The 21,739-nt window shown below is 44.8% G+C and overlaps 1 protein-coding gene across 2 annotated transcripts in view; it reads right to left on the bottom strand.

The window, feature by feature from the left end:
* Positions 1-19,329, bottom strand: part of CCZ1 (CCZ1 homolog, vacuolar protein trafficking and biogenesis associated) — a 34,838-nt gene extending 15,509 nt beyond the window's left edge. Inside the window, exons 1-10 of one of the 2 annotated variants that reach the window (XM_030300602.1) lie at positions 19,201-19,329; positions 18,138-18,235; positions 17,942-18,035; positions 17,565-17,642; positions 17,140-17,187; positions 16,487-16,570; positions 14,843-15,018; positions 5,767-5,848; positions 3,738-3,799; positions 3,368-3,479 (exon numbers count right to left, since the gene is read on the bottom strand). In XM_030300602.1, coding sequence (XP_030156462.1) covers positions 3,368-3,479; positions 3,738-3,799; positions 5,767-5,848; positions 14,843-15,018; positions 16,487-16,570; positions 17,140-17,187; positions 17,565-17,642; positions 17,942-18,035; positions 18,138-18,235; positions 19,201-19,314 — 948 coding nt within the window. In that variant the 5' untranslated portion in view covers positions 19,315-19,329. Of the gene's footprint in view, positions 1-3,367; positions 3,480-3,737; positions 3,800-5,766; positions 5,849-14,842; positions 15,019-16,486; positions 16,571-17,139; positions 17,188-17,564; positions 17,643-17,941; positions 18,036-18,137; positions 18,236-18,498; positions 18,535-19,200 lie in introns of those variants that run through there. The other variant, XM_030300603.1, reaches the window with a different exon arrangement.
* Positions 19,330-21,739: the final 2,410 nt, after the last annotated feature.

Here is a 21,739-nt window from a genome sequence, read left to right as displayed (position 1 = left end):
TGGCCTGACGGCGGTCCTGGGGGCTCCTGAGCCAGCAGTGTGTGTCCCAAGTGAGGGTGGTCCTGGGGACCCCTGCACTGTGCGGTTAGAAACGACTGAACTGAATACATTAAAGAGGCAAACTATATGGTATGTGAACTACAACTTGATAAAGCTGTTTTGAGGAAAAGAGAACACCGTGAAGTAACTGTGATGTCCTCTCACCACATTTAAAATTCTATCTATTGATTTGACTCTAAAAATGGAAATCCAATAAGAGACTGTACCAGGGTATTTCTTCCATTAGGGTTCAAAGTCATTACCCCGAGTCACTCAGAGGAGAACGATTTTAAGTGTGACAGAGAGGCGGGCCCTTCCCTACCCTCGTATGCCACACTTCACTTCGGTTCATTTTCAGACACATCTGTTTGTTTGTCTTCCCTGGAATTCTCTCCTTCTGGGCCCCTCCTTATGACACCCAACACTTAATCAAATCTCTTAGTCCTGCTAGGTCATGAACTCAACACCTTTTTGTTCTGGAGCCCCTGTACCCAGGACAGAGCCCCCTTTCCTCTGACTGAAGGACACATGGGGTAACCTTCCTGAAACTTTGCATGTTTAAGAACATCCTTCGGGGCGCCTGGGTGGCGCAGTCGGTTGGGCGTCCGACTTCAGCCAGGTCACGATCTCGCGGTCCGTGAGTTCGAGCCCCACGTCAGGCTCTGGGCTGATGGCTCAGAGCCTGGAGCCTGTTTCGGATTCTGTGTCTCCCTCTCTCTCTGCCCCTCCCCCGTTCATGCTCTCTCTCTGTCCCAAAAATAAATAAAAACGTTGGAAAAAAAAATTTAAAAAAAAAGAACATCCTTCTTTGATGTCACTCGTGATGGATAGTTTGGCTCAGCAAAGAATTCTACACTGAAAACCATTTTCTCTCAGAACTTCTCAAATGACCTGATTTTCCTTCTGGAAGCTTCTAGGATCTTTATACTTCTGAAACTGCCCATTGTATGGGTAGAAATATGTCTTTTTGGTTCACCGTGGAAGACATTCAGTGGGCCTTTTCGGTCCAGCAAATGTGTACCTCTTAAGCAAGAGGTGTCCCCATAATCACTCTGCTGCTCTCCTCTCCTCCACATTGTGAATCACATGTTGAAATCCTCCTCTCCCATTGTTCTTCCGTATTTTCATCTCATATCCTTTCATCTCATGCTCCAGGCAAGACAATTCATCTTTAACCCTTACAATGAAGTTCTGTCAAAAATTATAATTTTGGGGGACAGGGGCTGAAAAGGTTGTTGTTTAATGGGTACAGAATTTGTGTTGAAGGAAAGTTCCGGAAACGGTGATGATGGCTGCACAACAGCGTGAATGTAGTGACGTCACTGAGCTGTACACTTAAAGATGGTTAAAACGGCGGAGTACCTGGGTAGCCGAGTCGGTTAAGTGTCCGACTACTGATTTCGGCTGAGGTCATGATCTCACAAGTTTGAGACCAAGCCCCACATCAGGCTCCGTGCTAAGCATGGAGACTGCCTGGCATTCTCTCTCTCCCTCTCTCTCTCTCTCTGCCCCTCCCCGGCTCACACTTTCTCTCTCAAAATAGACATTAAAAGGAAGAGGGTTAAAATGGCAAATTTCATGCCACGTCCATCTTACTCCAGTCAATACGCTTAGGAACTGTATTTTCAGTCAAGCCTAGCTCACGCTCGTTCACGCTCACCCGGACTCTTGTGTGTCTTCCTGGTTCTAGTTTATAGATACACTTCTCTAATCTCTGGACGCAAACTTTTTCAAGTTCTCTCTGTTCCCAGAGTCATTTTTGTTTCTCTCAGACCCAGTTTTGTTTTTCCAAACATGCTGAAGGATGAGGGAGTGTGTGGCCAAGCAGGGAGGGGGGCTTTGCTCTGGGGACAGGACGAGGGCAGCAGTCACACGGGTGCCTGGGGACGCCACATGCTCCCAGGTGCTCACACCCACACCGGCCGCTCTAGGGCTCCCTGGATCGTTCTTCTTTAAAAGGACCCTCGACTTTCGCCCGGGGATAGGTGTCAGCTGCCTGTGTGCAAGCACAGGAAAAGGGGTGGCCGGCCGATTTATATACATTTCACCTACTCCCCTTCTTTCCAAGCTCACGTCCCCCTCCCGACTCCTCAGATGTCCCCCCAAGCCGGGAGCTCCTCTGGGCTTCTGGGGGGCGGGTGGGCTCTTGCCCGAGCGCACTCCTCCACTCATGTCCTCGGCCAGACTTCCTCCACCAGCATCACACTTACACCCCCTTTCTGCCTTCCAGGGAGAGACAGCCCCCTCGTGCTCTGACGTGCACTCCTCCCTGCGCTCTTACAACATCATTTCTAGGCCTTTACAAGTTGAAACATAATTGTACTCTCAGGTGGAGAAGAAGATAAACATACATGCTTAGCTTTCTTTCTTGAACCAAAACCACCTTTAAAAAAATCCAGCCTCTGGGGCACCTGGGTGGCTCAGTCGGTTAAGCGTCCGACTTCGGCTCAGGTCACGATCTCGCGGTCTGTGGGTTCGAGCCCCGCGTCGGGCTCTGTGCTGACTGCTCAGAGCCTGGAGCCTGTTTCGGATTCTGTGTCTCCCTCTCTCTGCGACCCTCCCCCATTCACGCTCTGTCTCTGTCTCAAAAATAAATAAAATAAACTTTAAAAAAATCCAGCTTCTAACAATGGGGCACCTGGGTGGCTCAGCTGGTTAAGCTTCCGACTCTTGATTTCAGCTCAGGTCATGATCTTGCGGTTCGTCAGTTCGAGCCCTGCATCGTGCTCTGCGTTGACAGGACAGAGCGAGCCTGCTGGGGAATTCTCTTTCTCCCCCTCTCTCTTAGCCCTCCCCCGCTCTCTCGCGTGCGCTTGCTCTCTTTCTCTCGCTCTCTCTCATAACAAAGAAATGAACTTGAAAAAAACAAAAAAACAACCTAACAAGATGATACCCTGAAACAAACGGACACTAAGGTTATAGAATCAGCAAGTCCTCGGCTTTCAAATCCACAAAAGCAGAATTCACTGAGGTGTAGCCAGGCCCACACCAGAAGGCACCGGACTACGAGGTAACACAACCTTCGGTGGCCTCTGGTTTGTGAGCACCCGGGACTTCAAACCCTGGTGAGTCAGAACAGTATTTGAATACAGATACAGTATCTGTCACTCTGATTCTTTCGCTAATAACAAAAGTACTGAAAAGGAGCTGAAAACCAGCCCACTGTTCCAGAGGAGCACTCACTGTGAGTCATACGGTGATTAGAACTCTCAACTTTTGTTCCGAGAAACAACGAAGAGGTACGTACATGCACACACTTGTGTACACACGCAAGAAGGATTTACTTTTCGCGTTAATCTGCGACACTGGAGGGAAAAACAGTTGTTACCTTATAAACAATTAGATGCAGGGCTTCATACGTGTCGTCCGTATTTACAAAAATCTTGGGGAATCTGCATTTTGCTTCTGGATCATTTAGGTTCAAGGGTCCAGTAAGAAATCTGCAAAGTAAGCATGGAAATGACTCCATTCAATTAGGCAAAGTACAAACAGGAATATATTCCTACTTAATATATATTCATTTTGGGGGGAAGACACCAAGTCAGAATACGATAAAGTTTTAACTCACTGGAGACATCAATTTCCTTTGCTGATTATTGCCAATAAACAGCACAAAGGTAATTCAGTGTTGATGATTTTATCTTTACCAAAAGAGATCATAAAATCTAATACTGTTTTTCAGAGAACACAAGTTTTACCTTCCATAATGTTGAAGATTTCCTGGCATCTCTGCCCTTATTGGAGAATCTCTTCCCGCCAACTGTAAACAAATACAATGTTTAGAAATGACTTCTTAGATATTCCTACTTTTAAAGCTTTGAAAACAGCACTCATATCTACTAGTTGGCTCCAGACCATTTTTCTGTATCATTCTCTCCTCTTATCCCACCAAAAAGAGAGAGGAAGGATTACAGAGGGAAAGAAGGCACTGATATGAAGCAGAACCATCATAACTTGATCATAACCTCAACTCCATACACTGACTTAATTCCTTTTATGCCAATAACCAGAATCTCCCACGGGGTTAACAGATGCTAGGCGATGACCACCTCATAGGATCCCTAGAGAGAACACACTCTTCCTATCTCCTGGTCGTGGAAACTCAAGTTAGTACACGTTCACCAACGCACACAGGTCCTACGTGGCAGAGCCAGGCATTGACCGCAAGCCTCTGTGACATCAAAGCCCCTGCCTCGGCCAGGACGTCACGCCCCCTCGTGGATCTGGATGTGGAGCATGGAGCACACTCCTGACATTCTTTCTCTGAAGGTGTACTGCTTTCGACACACATAGGAAAAGGAAAAAAATTCCAAGTCGTGTTAGCTAAAACCTGTTACTCTAAAAAGTTTTGACATTCTTTCAGTCTATATAAAGTTTTAGCATAGAGGTCCCCTCCCCAAAGATTGAAAAACATTCTAAATGCAACAGTAAAAACATAGCTCCAACTCTCCCACGTGCAGTGGTCATGAGACAAGACCTCATGCATCCACACTGACGTTGCCACGTTGTATACTGTGGCTTCCTATTTTGTAAGCCTGGCTCCTTGGACTTATCATCAAGCACCAAACAGAGTTCCCTGTTGCAGCAGTGGCATGGTCACACGTGGAAAAGCCTCCCGACGGTGTGCATGTAAGCACGTAATTTAGCATCAGGCAGACCCTGAGATCAAGTCCTGGCCCTGCCACTTCCTAGCTAGTGACCCCGGGCACATCACCGAAGCCCCCTCAGCCGGAGTATCCGACATGTAAGATGGGCCTCAGGACGCCAGGAGATCGTTCACGTTTGCTGGTCGCTCGGTCCGGTGTCTGGTATGTGGTACGTTCTCAAGAAACACGAGTCACTGCACTCAAACCACCTGGAAAGGGACTAAGTACAGGACTAGGTCCTTCTCGGAACCTTCCTTTCAATTTCTTTTTCTTTTCCTTTTTTTCTTAAGCAAGCTTCACAACACGGGGCTAGAACTCACGACTCTGAGATCGAGACCTGAGCGGATATTGAGTGGGACGCTGAACCGACTGAGCCCCCCGGGGGCCTATCAATTTCCTACCAAAGTCATTTTCTTCCTGTTGTTTAACTCACAGTCTTAAACAGAGGGAGGGCAAGGAGAGGGCAAGCACATATATGCACCTGAGCCAAAATGGTTTCTGGGCTTCAAGTATTTTTCATCTTCAACCCGAGGAGAGCTGCAGAAGGGCACTCTGGGGAGAAGGCTGCAGCATTACTTACTGGTCTCTGCATAAAACTGGGAAGTACGGCACCACAGTGGAGAAGCCAGGCAGGCAACAGAACATCCACTCAATGACACCTCACGTTTGTAATGACAAGGCTACAGGATTAACCTTTGTTCTGTCAGAGATCCTGGGCGTTTTCAAGTTCCCAGAACCCTACCTAAAATCCCAGCTTTTCCTCTGCTAGATGAATTGCTCCTCTTGAGAACAGACCTTTCTACTGCATTTGAACCTAACAAAACCAAGAGGTGGCATATGTGGTTTTCTGGGCTAATGAAAACACAACCAAATACTTATCATACCAGCAACGTAAAATACAGATCAGAACTGCCCCACCCACCACCGCGTTACTCCGCCCTCCTCCCCAGCCCCCCAGCCCCCCAGCCCGGGCGCGCAGGTGTGCGGGGGTGTGTGCGTGTGTATACATACAGGATACACACACATAGAGACGGAGGTGGGTTGGGGGGGGCAGGGGAGAGAGACTAGTACCCGGCCATACCTCAGGTTCAATATGCCTTGGAAATAGAGATGTGGTGAGGTATTTGTATAAAATTCTCATGTCATCTTGCTCTAACCCACTCCTGAAACATCAGAAAAGCACGGTGTTAAAAGCCTGGAACTGGTCTTCCGTCTTCCCATGGCTCTGATTGTAACAGAGCTCCTCTTTTCCTCGTTTCCATTTTATCAAGATGCCGTCTCTTTGTCAAGTTCCAGAAGGGAATGGATTCAACTAGTCTGGCACCGGCAGTTATCCTGACCTGGCGAAGGCTACTATTGTGCCATCTTGTACTCTACGTGCCATTTTAACAAAAAGCCACCAGTCTGATTTGATGGGACTTGATTCTCTCCTTGAATCCCATGGAGGATTCTTCAGGGAGCATTAACGACCACAACGCTCCACTTTGGGCCGCCGATTTCCCTCCGCTTCTAGGCCGTGCGGAAATGCATATGCCATCGCCCGGCCTCCCGGCAAATACTGGCACGCTGTAGACGGGGGATGTGCTCCCGCCGGGTCTCAGAAACATACGAGGATTTTAATTCTATGATTTCCGTGTAGGCAGAAAGGAGCAAGAGAAAGAGAGAAACTTTCAGGCAGATCTCATCTGACATGAGGCGAGAATAAGCATGTGGAAACGGGTGCGGAGACACTAGCAGGCATCAGACCCTATCTGAAATCATGTGTCTAGGTAGGGGTATAAACAGACGATGAGGAGTCTGTCTGGGTTTTTTTCTCTTCAAGAGAACAGGAAAAAAAAAATAAAATCCTTCGCTAAGATCCAACTCTATATAAATCAAGCCTCTACAGCACATTCCAGAGGCTTGCTCTGCTTTTCCCAGAAAGACCATCTGTTAGAAAAATCTGGCTTGTCCTGGCAAATACATGCTGTTCCCTTACTGAGACTGTTCCGAGGCTGTCTCACCTTTTCCTCTTCCTATGCCACCCTCTTCTTTCCAGGTTCAATTTTCACAAGGTCTGGTCCACAGCTGAAAGTGTAAGGGGGTTCTGGCCCCTTAACCAGGTTTGTTCTGTTTTCCACCAAGCAGAACCTTTAAGGTTTGTCCTAGGACAACCCTAACTCTCCAACTCTCACGCAGCCAAACGAGGCAGACCAAATTTCCAAATCAAACGTGTGAAGTCACCTACTCTTTCGTTTTGCAGAAAAAAAAAAAAAAACTCAGGTAAGGAGAGAGAAAGAGAAAAAGGAAAACAAAACAGATTCTGGATGTTACTATCCTTTCAAGACAGGAGTCAGAAGTACTGGTGGGGCAGGGTCGTCGACGGTCAAGTAGAAGAGATCATCACGTGAAGTACTACGTTCTGGGCCATTTCTAGCACTGCCAGTAACAGCAGCTACTGGGCCCATCTGGCCACTGAACACTTGAAATGTGGCTGGTTGCGATAAGTGCTAAAACACAAGCTAGAGTTTTAAGATTTAGCACCAAAAAAAAAAAAAAGTCATTAATAATTTATGTTTTCGGGGCGCCTGGGTGGCGCAGTCGGTTAAGCGTCCGACTTCAGCCAGGTCACGATCTCGCGGTCCGGGAGTTCGAGCCCCGCGTCGGGCTCTGGGCTGATGGCTCAGAGCCTGGAGCATGTTTCCGATTCTGTGTCTCCCTCTCTCTCTGCCCCTCCCCCGTTCATGCTCTGTCTCTCTCTGTCCCAAAAAATAAATAAACGTTGAAAAAAAAAATTAAAATAAATAATTTATGTTTTTACAAGCTGAAATAAATAACCTTAGAAATACTGGGCTAAAATATTAATTTCACCAGTCTTTTTTCTTTTTTTCTTTCAACATAGCTACGGGGAAACTTAAAATAATACACGTGGCTTGACCCCTATTCATTCTGGATGGTGCTATTCTAGACCACAGGGCGCAAAGTAGAAAAAACCCTGTAAGAAGAAATGGAAGAAAACACTACTTAACTGCTTCCTACGTGTGCCACGTTAGGGCTTGGTTTTTATCACTTAAGACTCAATGCTAGGCACTAAATACTTCGGTGGTGGTTTTCTGGATTGAAAACTTAAAAAGAAAAATACTAAGCTGCAGCCAGCTGTCCCAAGCACAAAACCCGAAGCAGACAATTCCTGCTTTGCCTGCACTAAGGCCTGCCCTAGTGGTAGGATCTCCGTTAGCAACCCTCTCTCCAGTGTTTGCCACCCAGCCCTTCTTCTGCTCCCCTAAGAAATAAAACGCAACATACAAATACAGATACAAAAATAAATGAAGCAATAATGCATTATAATTATAGAGGATGTTACTACTGGGGAACAGTTTTTAGGAAAAAAAATAAGAGTTAAAAAAAAATCAAAAAGTTCCTTCCTTAACACAAGTAAGCAAACAGATAATACATAAAGCAAAAAACTCCTGCACTGGCAGGTCCAAATGATTCAGGATTCTATCAATGGCTCACATCAAACAGGAAACAGACCGCTCATGTTCAGACGTAAAGGTGTTCCTTCAAAGTCTCTCAAATATAGTTATTTAATATGAATAATTAAAAAAAATTAAAGTCTGTTTATTTTGAGAGAGAGACAAAGAGAACATGAGTGGGAGAGGATCAAAGAGAGAGAGGGAGAGAGAGAATCCCAAGCAGGCTCAATGCTGTCAGCAATGAGCCCAACACAGGGCTTGATCTCACGAACCGTGAGATCATGACCTGAGCCAAAATCAAGAGGTGGACGCTTAACCGACTGAGCCACTCAGGCATCCCATTATAATTTTTTTTTCTTAAAAAAAACCCAAACACAACAAACAAAAAAACACAAACTTTTCTTCAGCTTAAATGTCAACTGATCTACTTGTGTGCAATGCAAAATCCTTTCCATCAGGATCAGTTTAGTCTACGATACGGACTACATTACTGTCGCGTATTAAATGTAAAATAATCTAGTCCAGATTATGCTCAACTTTGATTAACTTAAGTATCTAAATCAGTTATTCATAAAAGCATTAACCTCTGGAAACTAAATCCATTCACTAAAAAGAAAATACTCTCAAAAAATAGGCCAAGGGGGGGTGCCTGGGTGGCTCAGTTGGTCAGACAACCAACTTCAGCTAGGGTCATGATCTTGCAGTTTTTGAATTAGAGCCCCATGTCAGGCTCTGTGCTGACAGCTCAGAGCCTGGAGCCTAATTCAGATTCTGTGTCTCCCCCTCTCTCTACCCCTCCCCTGCTCACACTCTGGGTCTCTCTGTCTCTCAATAATAAATACACGTTAAAAAAATCTTTTTTAATAAAAAAAAAAAAAACAGGCCAAGAAAAAGCAAAATAAAACAAAACAGGCCAAGAACTCTGGACAAGAAAGCCAAATGACCTCCTACCAAAGAGCAGTAATGTCGAATGCTATCATAGCCCCTGTAAAACCAAATCCATCCATGAAATGCAACACAGTTCAAAACAGAAGAGATTTTCTACTAACCATTTGCTTTGAGCTCACAACTAACATTTACTGAGCACATACAGTGTACCAGGTTCTGGCCATGTCCTGGAACAGACAGATATTTCTACCCTCAATCAGTTAATTTCAAAACAATACAGTAAGTAGCAAACCAAAACCATCAATACATTAAAAAAATCATATGCCACGATCAAATGGGATTTATTCTCAGAACGCAAGGGTGGTTCGATGTTCACGAAACAATCAATGTGATGCAGCACATCAATAAGAGAAAGGATAAAACCCATATAATCATTTCAATAGATGCAAAAAAAAAAAAAATCGACAAAGTACAATATCCATTCATGACAAAAACCCTCTGCAAAGTAGGCCTAGAAGGAATATACCTCAACATAATAAAGGCCATGTATGAAAAACTCACAGCAAACACCACACTTAAAGGGGAGACATTGAGGGCTTTTCCCCGAAGATCAGGACCAAGACAAGGATGCCTATCCTCACCACTTTTACTCAACATCGAACTAGAAGTCCTAGCCACAGTAATCAGACAACAGAAAAAATAAAAAGGCATCCAAATTGGTAAGGAGGAAGTAAAACTGTCACTATTTGCAAATGACATGATACTCTGTATAAAAACCTCTAAAGACTCCACCAAAAAACTGCTAGAACCGACAAATAAATTCAGTAAAGTTGCATACAAAATCAATGCACACAAATCTGTTGCATTTCCATACACTAGTAACGAAGCAGAAGGTGAAATGAAGAAAACAATCCTATTTACACTGCACTAAAAATAATAAAATATTTAGGAATAAACTTAACCAAAGAGGTGAAAGACCTGTACTATGAAAACTATAAAACACTGATGAAAGAAATTCAAGACAACACAAATAGACATTTTGAAGAATATCGTTAAAAGGTCTACCCTACCTTAAAGCAATTTACACACTGAATGCAACCTCTGTGAAAATACCAACAGTATTTTTCACAGAACTGTAACAATCCTAAAATCTGTATGCAATCACAGAAAACCTTGAATAGCCAAAGCAATCTTGAAAAAACTAATTCCAGATTTCCAATTACATTATAAAGCAGTAATTAAGACAGTATGGTACTGGCATAAAAACAGACAAATGGTGCTGGGAGAAGTGGACAGCAACATGCAGAAGAATGAAACTAGACCACTTTTTACACCATTCACAAAAATGAACTTAAAATAGATAAAGGACCTGAATGTGAGACAGGAAACCATCAAAACCCTAGAGGAGAAAGCAGGAAAAAACCTGACCTCAGACGCAGCAATTTCTTACTTGACACATCTCCAAAGGCAAGGGAATTAAAAGCAAAAACGAAATATTGGGACCTCATCAAGATAAAAAACTTCTGCACTGCAAAGGAAACAATCAACAAAACTAAAAGGCAACCAATGGAATGGGAAAATATATTTGCAAATGACATATCGGACAAAGGACTAGTATCCACAATCTGTAAAGAACTCACCAAACTTCTCACCTGAAAAACAAATAATCCAGTGAAGAAGTGGGCAGAAAACATGAATAGACACTTCTCTAAAGAAGACATCCGGATGGCCAACAGGCACATGAAAAGATGCTCAATGTCGCTCCTCATCAGGGAAATACAAATCAAAACCACACTGAGATACCACCTCACGCCAGTCAGAGTGGCTAAAATGAACAAATCAGGAGACTATAGATGCTGGCGACGAAGTGGAGAAACGGGAACCCTTTTGCACTGCTGGTGGGAATGCAAACTGGTTCAGCTGCTCTGGAAGACAGTGTGGAGGTTCCTCAAAAAATTAAAAATAGATCTACCCTATGACCCAGCAATAGCACTGCTAGGAATTTACCCAAGGGATACAGGAGTGCTGATGTACAGGGGCACTGGTACTCCAATGTTTATAGCAGCACTTTCAACAATAGCCAAATTATGGAAAGAGCCTAAATGTCTGTCAACTGACGAATGGATAAAGAAGATGTGGTTTATATATACAATGGAATGCTACTTGGCAACGAGAAAGAAGGAAATCTGGCCATTTGTAGCAACGTGGATGGAACTGGAGAGTATTATGCTAAGTGAAATAAGCCATACAGAGAAAGACAGATACCATATGGTTTCACTCTTATGTGGATCCTGAGAAACTTAGCAGAAGACCATAGGGGAGGGGAAGGAAAACAAAAGTTAGAGAGGGAGAGAACCAAACCATATGACACTCTTAAAAACTGAGAATAAACTGAGGGTTGATCGGGGGTGGGAGGGCGGGGAGGGTGGGTGATGGGCATTGAGGAGGGCACCTGTTGGGATGAGCACTGGGTGTTGTATGGAGACCAATTTGACAACAAATTTCATATTAAAAAAAAAACAGACATACAGATCAATGGAATAGAATAGAAAACTCCAAAATAAACCCACGATTATACAGTCAATTAATCTTTGACAAAGGACGAATGAATATCCAACGGGGAAAAGTCTCTTCAACAAATGGGTATTGGAAAAACTGGACAGCGACATGCAGAAGAATGAAACCGGACCACATTCTCACACCATACACAAAAATAAACTCAAAATGGATTAAAGACCTAAATGTGAGACCTGAAACCATAAAAATCCTTGAGGGGAGCACAGGCAGTAACGTCTCTGACATCGGCTGTACCAACATTTTTCTAGTTATGTCTCCCGAGGCAAGAGAAATAAAAAAATAAACCATCTAGGACTCATCAAAATAGTTTCTGCACAGCAAAGGAAACAATCAACAAAACTGAAAGGCAAACTGGAATGGTAGAAGATACTTGCAAATCCAATAAAGGGTTAATATCCAAAATAAATAAAGAACTGATACAACTCAACACCCAAAGAACAAATAACCCAATCAAAAAATGGGCAGAAGACACGGATAGACATTTCACCAAAGACATCCAGATGCTCAACAGACACCTGAAAAGATGCTCATCATCACTCATCATGAGGGAAATGCGCACCAAACTACAATGGGAGATCACCTCATTCCTGTCAGAATGACTAAATTCGACATTCGACAACCCAAGACACAACAGCTATTGGTGAGGATGTGGAGAAAGGGGAACTTTCTTCCACTGTTGGCTGGAATGCAAACTGGTACAGCCACTGTGGAAAATATTATCAAGATTCCTCTGAGTGGAAACCAGTATGGAGGTTCCTCAAAATATTGAAAATAGAACCGCCCTATGTTCCAGCAACTACACTACTGGGTATTTGCCCAAAATATACAAAAACACTAATTCAAAGGGATACATGCACCCCTATGTTTATGGCAGCATTATTCTCAACAGTCAAACTACAGAGGCAACCCAAGTGCCCATAAATAGAGAAAAGGATCAAGAAGATGTGGTGTACCCTTGTTAAGATGAACACAGGGTGTTATACGTAAGTGATGAATCATGGAAATCTACCCTCAAAACCGAGAGCACACCGTACATGCTGTATGTTAGCCAATTTGACAATAAGTTACATTAAAAAAAAAGATATGGTGTATATATACAATGAAACATTATTCAGCCATGAAAAAATGAGATACTCCCGTCTGCAGCAATATCAATAGAGTGTAATGCTAAGTGAAATAAGTCAGAGAAAGACAAATACCATAGGACTTCACTCATATGTGGAGTTTAAGAAACTAATGAGCAAAAGATAAAAAAAAAGAGAGAGAGAGAGAGAGAGAGAAACAAACCAAAAAACAGACTCTCAACTATAGAGAACAAACTGATGGTTCCCAAAGGGGAGGCAGGTGGGGGTAGGCAGGAATAGGGGTGTAGGGATTAAACAGTATACTTATGATGAAAAAACAAAACATTAAACACAGCAACACCACCACTGGGCTCCACTTGACAAAACAAACCATTCAAAACTAAAAAACATATGTATATCTACGGTAAGCAATAAGAGCAAATACATATTCTGCTCACGAAATACGAAATACTTCATAGGTATTTTCATACACTAGCTTTGTGATTAACAGCCGCTTCTCAAAATGTGCTGTTTTTCTTGAAGCTCCTTCTTGTGGTGACTGTCTGGGACCAGCTCTGTCTGCCCTGCCAGCATATTAGGGTGGGACCACAAGCAGCTCTGTATGACCACCAGAGCTGGGCACTGCTTAACCCCAGGGGGTGTCGGGACATCCTTCACAAAGACAAAGATACCAAGAGGATCCCAGGAGCTGGGTAACATTTAGCTGTGAGCTTAGGCTTCTGGAACTCGGCCAGGCTTGCTCGTCAGGCTGGCCCCACAGCCTCTCAACAGGAGCTACTGACCTTGAGGGGATCCTCTTGCTCTAGGCCTGAACCCTTTCTCACCTCCCGAGCTCATACCCACGTCAGGCCTTCTGCTGTGCCTGGCGACTGGAATCTGAGCTGCCCTTCCTCTGCCAAGGGCACCAAGGCTACGGACTGCTGTTCAATTCCAGCTTGTCCCTCAATCTCGTCACCGTGGCCGTGTGCACCCTTCCCAGCATCTCCCTGTTAATTTCTGCCTTTGGAAAGCTACTCCCTCTCCAGACCTGACGCCCTCCAACCCCATGTAAGTAACTCCCCTTCACCTTCTCACGGCAGCATTAAGAATTTCATTTCACTACTACAGCATGCATATCATAAAAAGCACCTAGAACAGGGCCAGCTAATACAGCATCAGGTTCCCTGCTAAATAATTTGTTAAACAAAAAAAAAGAGGCCTTTTCATCTGGAATTTGTTGTTTTCGTAGGAGAAAACAAACTCTACATCAAAACTCATCAATGTGTTTAATAAACAATGTGTTTAACTTCTTTCAGTCAATTTCTCTTCCTAAAATGAGGCTACAAGACCTTGGCAGGGAGAGGACGGGTTTCGGGGAACCGTGGAAAGTTTCAGGGAACCGTTACTGCCCTGTTAGCTGAACTCAGGTTTAGCGCTCAAACGTGGCCGCAGCCCTAACTGAAGAAAGCGGGGTATTAGTACAAGCAAACACGAAAACTGAATGCGTGCGAGCACCCGAAGAGCTCCCGGACCCCAGCAGCCCATCTCAGACTCAGATGAACAGCCGGCTCCACACCCCCTGCAGGTCTATGCAGTCGCATGCACGTTGGCGTGGCTTTGCTGGAGCTGTCTGGCCGCAGCTGAAAGCATTAGTTGCAGTTTATCTTTTCTTCTCCAGGATTAACATTCTCAAAGAAATTATGTTTTTGTTCTCACTACAGGTTGCACAGTTTGTTGCTAGTGGGTAACTTCCTGGTTTTATAACACATTTAACTTCTCGGATATTTTTTTTTTTCCATCTAGCTTCTTTAAAACAAAGTCTGAAAAGTATGCTTTCCACATTTACTATACGGTTTCTTTAAAGACGTTTTTGGAAGAACACCAAAATAAAAACGGGCTTCTTAAACTCAGCTCGGCAGAAACGTTTTCTCCACCTTGCATGGCGCCAGTTTTAAGCTCCCCTACTTGGTCGTTTTAACCCAAATCACCCTACTTTTGGTTTAAGTCATCACTGCTTTATTTTGACAGGATCTATAAAGACGCTTCCCACCTTGCCCTTGCCCCCTTGCTATCTGTTCCAGTCCAACAGCCTGCTATCAACCCAGTCACTGTGGTTTTTATGATCCTCAAAGATTTTCTTCTTTTACAGGCCAAGCCTCGGGAGCATACATACCAGATCAGCTGATCGTTATAGAGGAAGGCGGTGTATTTGACTATACTCAGGCTTTCCTCCATTCTATTAATAAAGGATTGGATTTTCAAATAAGTCATTTTATCCAAGGGGAAGAAGCTGATTCCACCAAAAATGTCGAGAAGATCACATGACTGCAAATGCAACGTTTGCAAGTACTGTAGGAAAAAAAAAAAGGCCTTAAACTTAGAGTACACGGAATAGAGCACTGACAGTTCAGGGTAATTAGTCAATTTATGATACGATTACGTACTACTGCGCCGAGAAGACGAGTAAGGGGGTGAGCCACAGCTAACTAGATGTGCAGTCAGTACCAATTTCACGACATTAAGCTCAAACATAACTAGTTAATGTTTGTTCAGGATTATGTCTTGTCTCTTTGAAGCGCTAACTCCTTACGCTAGCGCTCCTCAAGTTATATCAACCTTATTAGGGATGTCAACAGTGACGTCGCGGACAGACACTGCCACCTCCTACCAAAATAACGTTGAAAGGACAGGTAGTCAATTGTTGATGGACAGGAGGGTAAAGAAGGCAAGAACAGGAATCAGGAGGCAGCAGGAGGGTAAATAATTATGGTCAGTAAAGTGAAGAAACAGGGGCGCCTGGGTGGCTCAGTCGATTAAGCGGCTGACTTCGGCTTAGGTCATGATCTCATGGTCCGGGAGTTCAAGCCCGGCGTCGGGCTCTGTCCTGGCAGCTCAGAGCCTGGAGCCTGCTTCAGACTCTGTGTCTCCCTCTCTCTGCCCCTCCCCTGCTCACACGCGTGCGCTCTCTCTCTCTAAAATAAACAAATGTAAAAAAAAAAAAAACAGATCAAAGATAATTTAGGGAAAAAACCTGAGAATTATTCCACTAAAATAAACTGATTTTTACCAGAGGTAGAGTATATAAAATGTAACTTACTGTAAAACAGAGTGGCAACTATTTAGGGACACTCATTCATCATTTGGGAGGGAAAAATCACATTAAAAACCACTATGGGGGGGGGGCGCCTGGGTGGCTCAGTCAGTTAAGCATCTGGCTCTTGTTTTTTGGCTCAGGTCACGATCTCACGGTTCATGTGTTCAAGCCCCACATGGCGCTCTGTGCTGACAGTGCAGAGCCTGCTTGGGTTTCGCTTTCTCCCTCTCTGTCCCTCCCTGCCTCACGCTCTCTCTGAAAATTAATAAACTTAAAAAAAATAATAATAACCACTAATGGGATAAAGTCTGTGTCATAGCCAAAAATTTTACCTGAGTCAACACAGATTACTACTCACTAAACAGAATATTGTTTCATCAATCCACAAGAATGTACAACTCAGGCAAAGAGTTTAAATTCTGCTAATTAACCAATCACCATGCAGTAAGCCCACACTGGCCAACCCAGGCAGAGCAAGGATGAAGTCACAGTGCACACAAGTGGCAGGATGCTCTGATCCCGCACAGAGGTGACAGAGAGATGCAAGACTGCACATCTAAAAAGTTTCCTCATTGGTCTGGTTTTGCCACTAACGATCTTAGGCTCTCTGCCACTTTCAAGTCCTAAGTTTTTTTTGTCAATGAGTAATGAACTTATGTATGTGTATTTCTAAGGGTCTGTTTGAAGACTACTAAGATTATAAATAAAATTCCAAGTACTTACCCGATGGAAGAATTTCTCTAATCTTTCTTTTAGGAGCTTGACACCTCCATCTTCCATGGCTCTCAGAAAAGTACCATTAAAAAGCTAATGATGTAAAAGATTTTTTAAGAAGTCAATTTCTTATGCCCTTCAATTTCCCAAGGTAACAAATTCTTCTTTTCCTTTTACATTGACTAATTCGGCTTATTTAATCCCCCCCCCCCCATCCCGTTCTTTTTAAAAGGGGAAAACATGTACAGGAGAAAGCCTGAGTTATAAAATAAATCACAAAAAATCAACACACTATTAAGTGATATCATTTCCATGTTATCACCTAATCATTTAGGACATTTTTTTTTTTTTTAACCTCAACTCATACTTAAGTTTCACTTTACATAAATACTATCACCAGAATGTCTCTTCCTCAAGAACATGGAGTTTCTTGTTTACCAATGGGGACACGTTCCTAGCACAAGGCTGGGAATAAAGAAAGACTGACTACTCAATGAATAAGTGTATGCATAAACCTCAACCCTGTTTGAAAGGCCCCATTGTTTCCTCCCCTAAAACAGACACATAGTCACCAGGCAGTCATCTAAAGAATTAAGATTTTTAAACAATCCCTGGAAACAGGTAACTGGCTAGACTCCATTCAGAAAGAGCATCGTGCTTACCTTGTACATGCTGTAGCACTGTTGTAGCACCGAACTATAAACCTTGTCCTGCAAACAAAGACATAGATGTCAATTTTAGGGGAAAAAAAGTCCGCTGTGTAACAAATGTACAAAGACTCTTGGCAAAGCAATACAATGCTTACAGACTCAGTCCCACAACAGTTGTGTGCTGAAAATAAAAGGTATTTAAATTCAGTTATGAAGCAGTAATTTTAGGAGGGCCTTGAACATATGACTAGGAGGCACTGGTGAGACGGGATGTACATTTTTATAAAATTGTGCTAATGTAAGCGATAAACATAAAGCTTCACTATGAGTATCCTGGGAAGCTTCCGTAAAAGTGACCCGGCTTAAATCTGACCAAGTCACTCAACATATTCAGTAATAAACTTTCAAAAAATAAGAAATAAAAGAGGACACGTTACCAGCAACTCCTCCTCTTGATATTCAACAATTGGTTTCCCATCTTTACTTTGCTTTTCAATTATAGGATTCCGAACAACCTATGCAATTTTGATAAAACGAAGTTACACAATGAACCAATCATATACATTTTTAATCTTCCCTTAAGTTAAAAAATTTGAGCAGGTCACAATACCAGAAACACACCTTCCGAAAACAGCCCCAAGAACAAATACACTGAATAGAAGTCTGACTTTAAAACGGCAACCCACCCTACTGTAATCCTACTTTGCAGCAGCTAGAGGACTTTCCTCAAGTCCTAAGAGTAAAGCAAAGATCACCCATAACTTCACCGCACAAATTCAAAGAGATCAAAGAGATATACTGTGTATGTAAATACCATGACCATCCAGAAATTTTCTTCTGGCTCATTGAAGAACTGTCTGTTCTTCTGCGTATGTAAAGATTTTGCAGGTTTTGATGGACTAAAGGTCCTAAAAAGATTAATAAAAAAAGGATAATTGGGGACAGGTCTCCAAGTCGTAGAAGTTGTAAGAACCCGCTAAGCTCTGCAAAAGCACTTTAAAAGGTATTACCTGGTAAACTGTACAATAGCTTCACATAATCCGACGTTTCTAATTTTTTCATTCTTTTCTACTTCGTTTGGGTAATAAAACAAAATTTTATTTTCCTCCTAAAGTATGAAGAGACAGAATCGCCACATTAGTATCAGCATGTTTCCCATCTCAGCTGTTGAAAAAGCTGTTCAAAGTCAACGTCTGACGTCACACGTGCTAACAAAAAACCAAAACAAAAACCCTGTTCACTGAATCCAGAATTATCTTTTCCTCACTGTGTAAATAACGCTCATGAGCCTGGAAGGCAATTGTGATAATCAGTAAGTCGCATGTCATCTGAAGGAGCACTCAGGCAATTATTCTGAAAACTCGATCTTACGGTTTCTTGCCTCCTGCTCATTTGTAAACCAACGATTGTAAGAAATGAGCGTGTGCGCACGTGCGCAGACGTACGCCTCCAGGCGAGTCAAACTCAGCAGGTTCACGGGCACTGAGACTGACAGCCTTTAAGGCTACCGTGATTTTGCTGCCAGCGGAACCGGACATCCTTGGAGGAAGTCACCGTCCCCACCTATAAAATAAACAAAACCCACCCCTGGAATTTATGTATCAATTCGGAAAAGAACTTTCCAAGGGGAAAGAACTTTCCAAGGGCCCTCCAAGCCTGCGTTATTTTCGGGTTTACAAGTCCACCACTCTCGATCCACGCTTCGGGGGGGGTGGGTAACAAAAACATTAGCTCAATTTTAGTCACCCAGGAATGATGCAAAAATCAGAGCCTCAACCCGTGTGGAGTGACGAGCTTGCTGAAGCTTCATTCGACACACGGGCTTAGATCCAGGACTCGGAAGAGACCCTGCCGGCGTGGTCCGGCCCCCGTTTACTCCCCGGCTCGGGCGTACACTTGGCACAAAAGCAGCCTCAATAAAAGCCGCTCCAGGAGCGCGGTGACAGGTGCCGGCCGGGGTCGCCTCCCGGGCGCGCCCCTCGGCTCCCGGGGCCGCCGCCGGCCTGCCGCCCCCGCCCTCGGGCCCTCCTCCGGCCGCCGGCTGACACCGGCGCGCGGTCCGGCTCCGCGTACCTCGCCCTCACGCGGCCCGAAGCGCGGGTTGTAGATGAAGAAGCTCAGCAGCGCCGGCGGGAACTGCTTCTCCTGGGCCGCCCCGGCCCCGGCCCCGGCCGCCGCTGCCGCCATCCCGGCCCGGCCCCCCAGCCTCGGGAGCCTCCCTCTGCCCGCCCAGCGACAGCCGCCCCGAGGAGACCGCACTTCCGCCTTGCTCGCGGCCGCCCCGGAAGTGGTCGCCGCCGGCCCGGAAAAAGAACCCGCCGCCCAACGGCCCCTTCTGGCGAGCGCCCGCGAGGGTTGGTTCCCCCTTGTTTGCTGGGCAGGTGTTTCTCTTTTTCTGAGTTAAGATGAAGGCGAAACTGTTTGCGCCCAGATGTCTGCCCTGGCGGAAGGCGAGTGCCACGTAGTTGAAGAAAAAATAGAACCGGCATAGTTTTCTAGGAGTAGGTGAAGGCGCAAAGGAAGCTTCTGCGGTGAAAGAAACACGTGTAGGGGCGGACGGGCATTCAGCTGGGGCGACTGGCCCACTTCCATCATCTACCGGGTCCGTCCTGGCATTTCTGGGTTTTCTTAATCCCCGTTTGAGAGACCGCAGGTGACCGCTGGATCAAACCAACCCGACGGGGTTTGCGCCTCACCCCAATTCCCCAGGCTCAGGCTTGGGAGATTGCGCGCAGATGTGAAGGCGCCGGGCTCCGCGAGGCGTAGTGTGCGCGGTCCGAGCAGGACCAGAACGCGGCCTTCTCCGCGGAGTGCCTGATCCCGGACCTTGGCCAACAGGGTATCGTCCTGCCTTAGCTTTGAGGACTCCCCTGCTTTTGAGCTCTGCACTGGGACATGATTGGAACAGCTCGTTATTTCTAGCTTCTGGCATTTGGAGTTCAAACCCGCGCAGCGGACCGCTTTGCAAGTTCAAGACGACCTTGCTTTAAGGTCGTTTCATTTGTCACAGATGAAGTTTAGAAACGGGACCTCTTATTCAGTCTGGAAGAATAGATCTTCATGTTTAGGAGCGAGATGCATCGGAATTTGGACATGAGATAGATCTGGGTACTTAATCCTAGCCCCGTCGCTCGCAGGGTGTGAAACCTTGGACCGATCGATCACCTAGCCTTTCTCCAGACTCTAGTTCGTATTTGTAAAATGTCTAACGGGGCGCCTGGGTGGCACAGTCCGTTGAGCACCGGGACTCTTGATTTCGCTCAGGTCATGATCACAGGGTCCGGGGATGGAGCCCCGTGTGGGGCTCGCTGCTGAGTGTGGAGACTGCTTAAGATGCGCCCTCTCTCACTCTCTCTGCCCCTCCCTTGCTCGCTCACGCTTTTTAAAAAATAATTACAAAATAAAATGACTGATAGTAAATGCTTAACTGATAGGAATTTTGCTTTGAGAAGTCAGTGCGACTATGGATTTGCCAATAGTACTCAGCACTTCATCATTATTCAACAAAATGGTTATCATTACTTGCTCTTGAAAGACTTTCCCAACTAGCTTACTCCAGTGGATGAAATTCTCCATTAGATAATAGTGTTTTGGTACTAAAGCAATAATTTATGAGTATTTGATAGTAGAACCCCCTTCCTCCCTCCTTTTGTCCCCCCCCCCCCCCCCCAGTCTCTGGGGACTTCTAATACATAAAATAGATGCAGGGCTTCCATGGTTGAATGAGAGCCCCAGGGGTATGACTGAGGCCTAAAAGCACCTTTTTTTCTACTTGCTTCCCATCATTCCCATCTCCCTTAGAGACCCTAAAGCACCTGCCTAGGTCCCTGCGACTTGAGGAATACTTTGAATACTCCAGGTGAAAGAAGTCCCTCCTTTGTCTCTGAGTACATACTTCTGGGAAAAGTAGTAGAAAGAGCCCAGGGCTTAAGTTGGAAGCCCTGAATTTTAGTTCTGGGTTTCGCCATTTCCCAGTTGAATGACCTTTGACTCATCACTTAACTTCTTTAATCTCCGTTTCCTCCTTGGCAAAATAAGGTCGGTACCTGCCTCACAGGGTTACTGCAGAATAACACTGGATGATACAAATGAGAACACCTTGTAAAGTACAAAGTACTATATAAATGTGGTACGAGGGCACTTAACAGTGTTAGTCAAGCTTTCTTCCCAGCACACTTCCTTGTATGCTTTGCCTCCTCTGCACACATTCAACTAATTGAAATAATTGCCACGGGAAAGAAAGGAATCAAAACCAAAAGGAAACCAACAAAACTCCAGAAATCAAAGTGCTTTCTCAGTTTCAAAAGGCAAAGGAGCAAAACAGCGTAGACATTGGCAGCCCCCTCTCTCACTGTCGGAGGGCAGACCTGGGTGCCGGGGGGGGGGGGGGGTGGAATGGGGAGGATGGACACCTAGGTATGTTTGGAGACCGCAGAGTGGAGAGGGTGTGTCCTTGCTTCCTTGTGAAGCCTGGAGGTAGCAAGCCTTGTAGTTTCCCTCTGCATCAAGCATGGTGCTGCGGCTGTACCATATCCTCATAAGCGTCCAGGCAGTAGGCTGTACTTGGTGCAGGATATACCCAAATACTAATATACAGAATCCAGAGAAAGCC

This window comes from Lynx canadensis, chromosome E3, assembly GCF_007474595.2.
Source record: "Lynx canadensis isolate LIC74 chromosome E3, mLynCan4.pri.v2, whole genome shotgun sequence".
NCBI lineage: Eukaryota > Metazoa > Chordata > Mammalia > Carnivora > Felidae > Lynx > Lynx canadensis.
The sequence above is the reverse complement of the archived record's forward strand: the minus strand, read 5'-3'. Positions and strand labels throughout refer to the sequence as shown.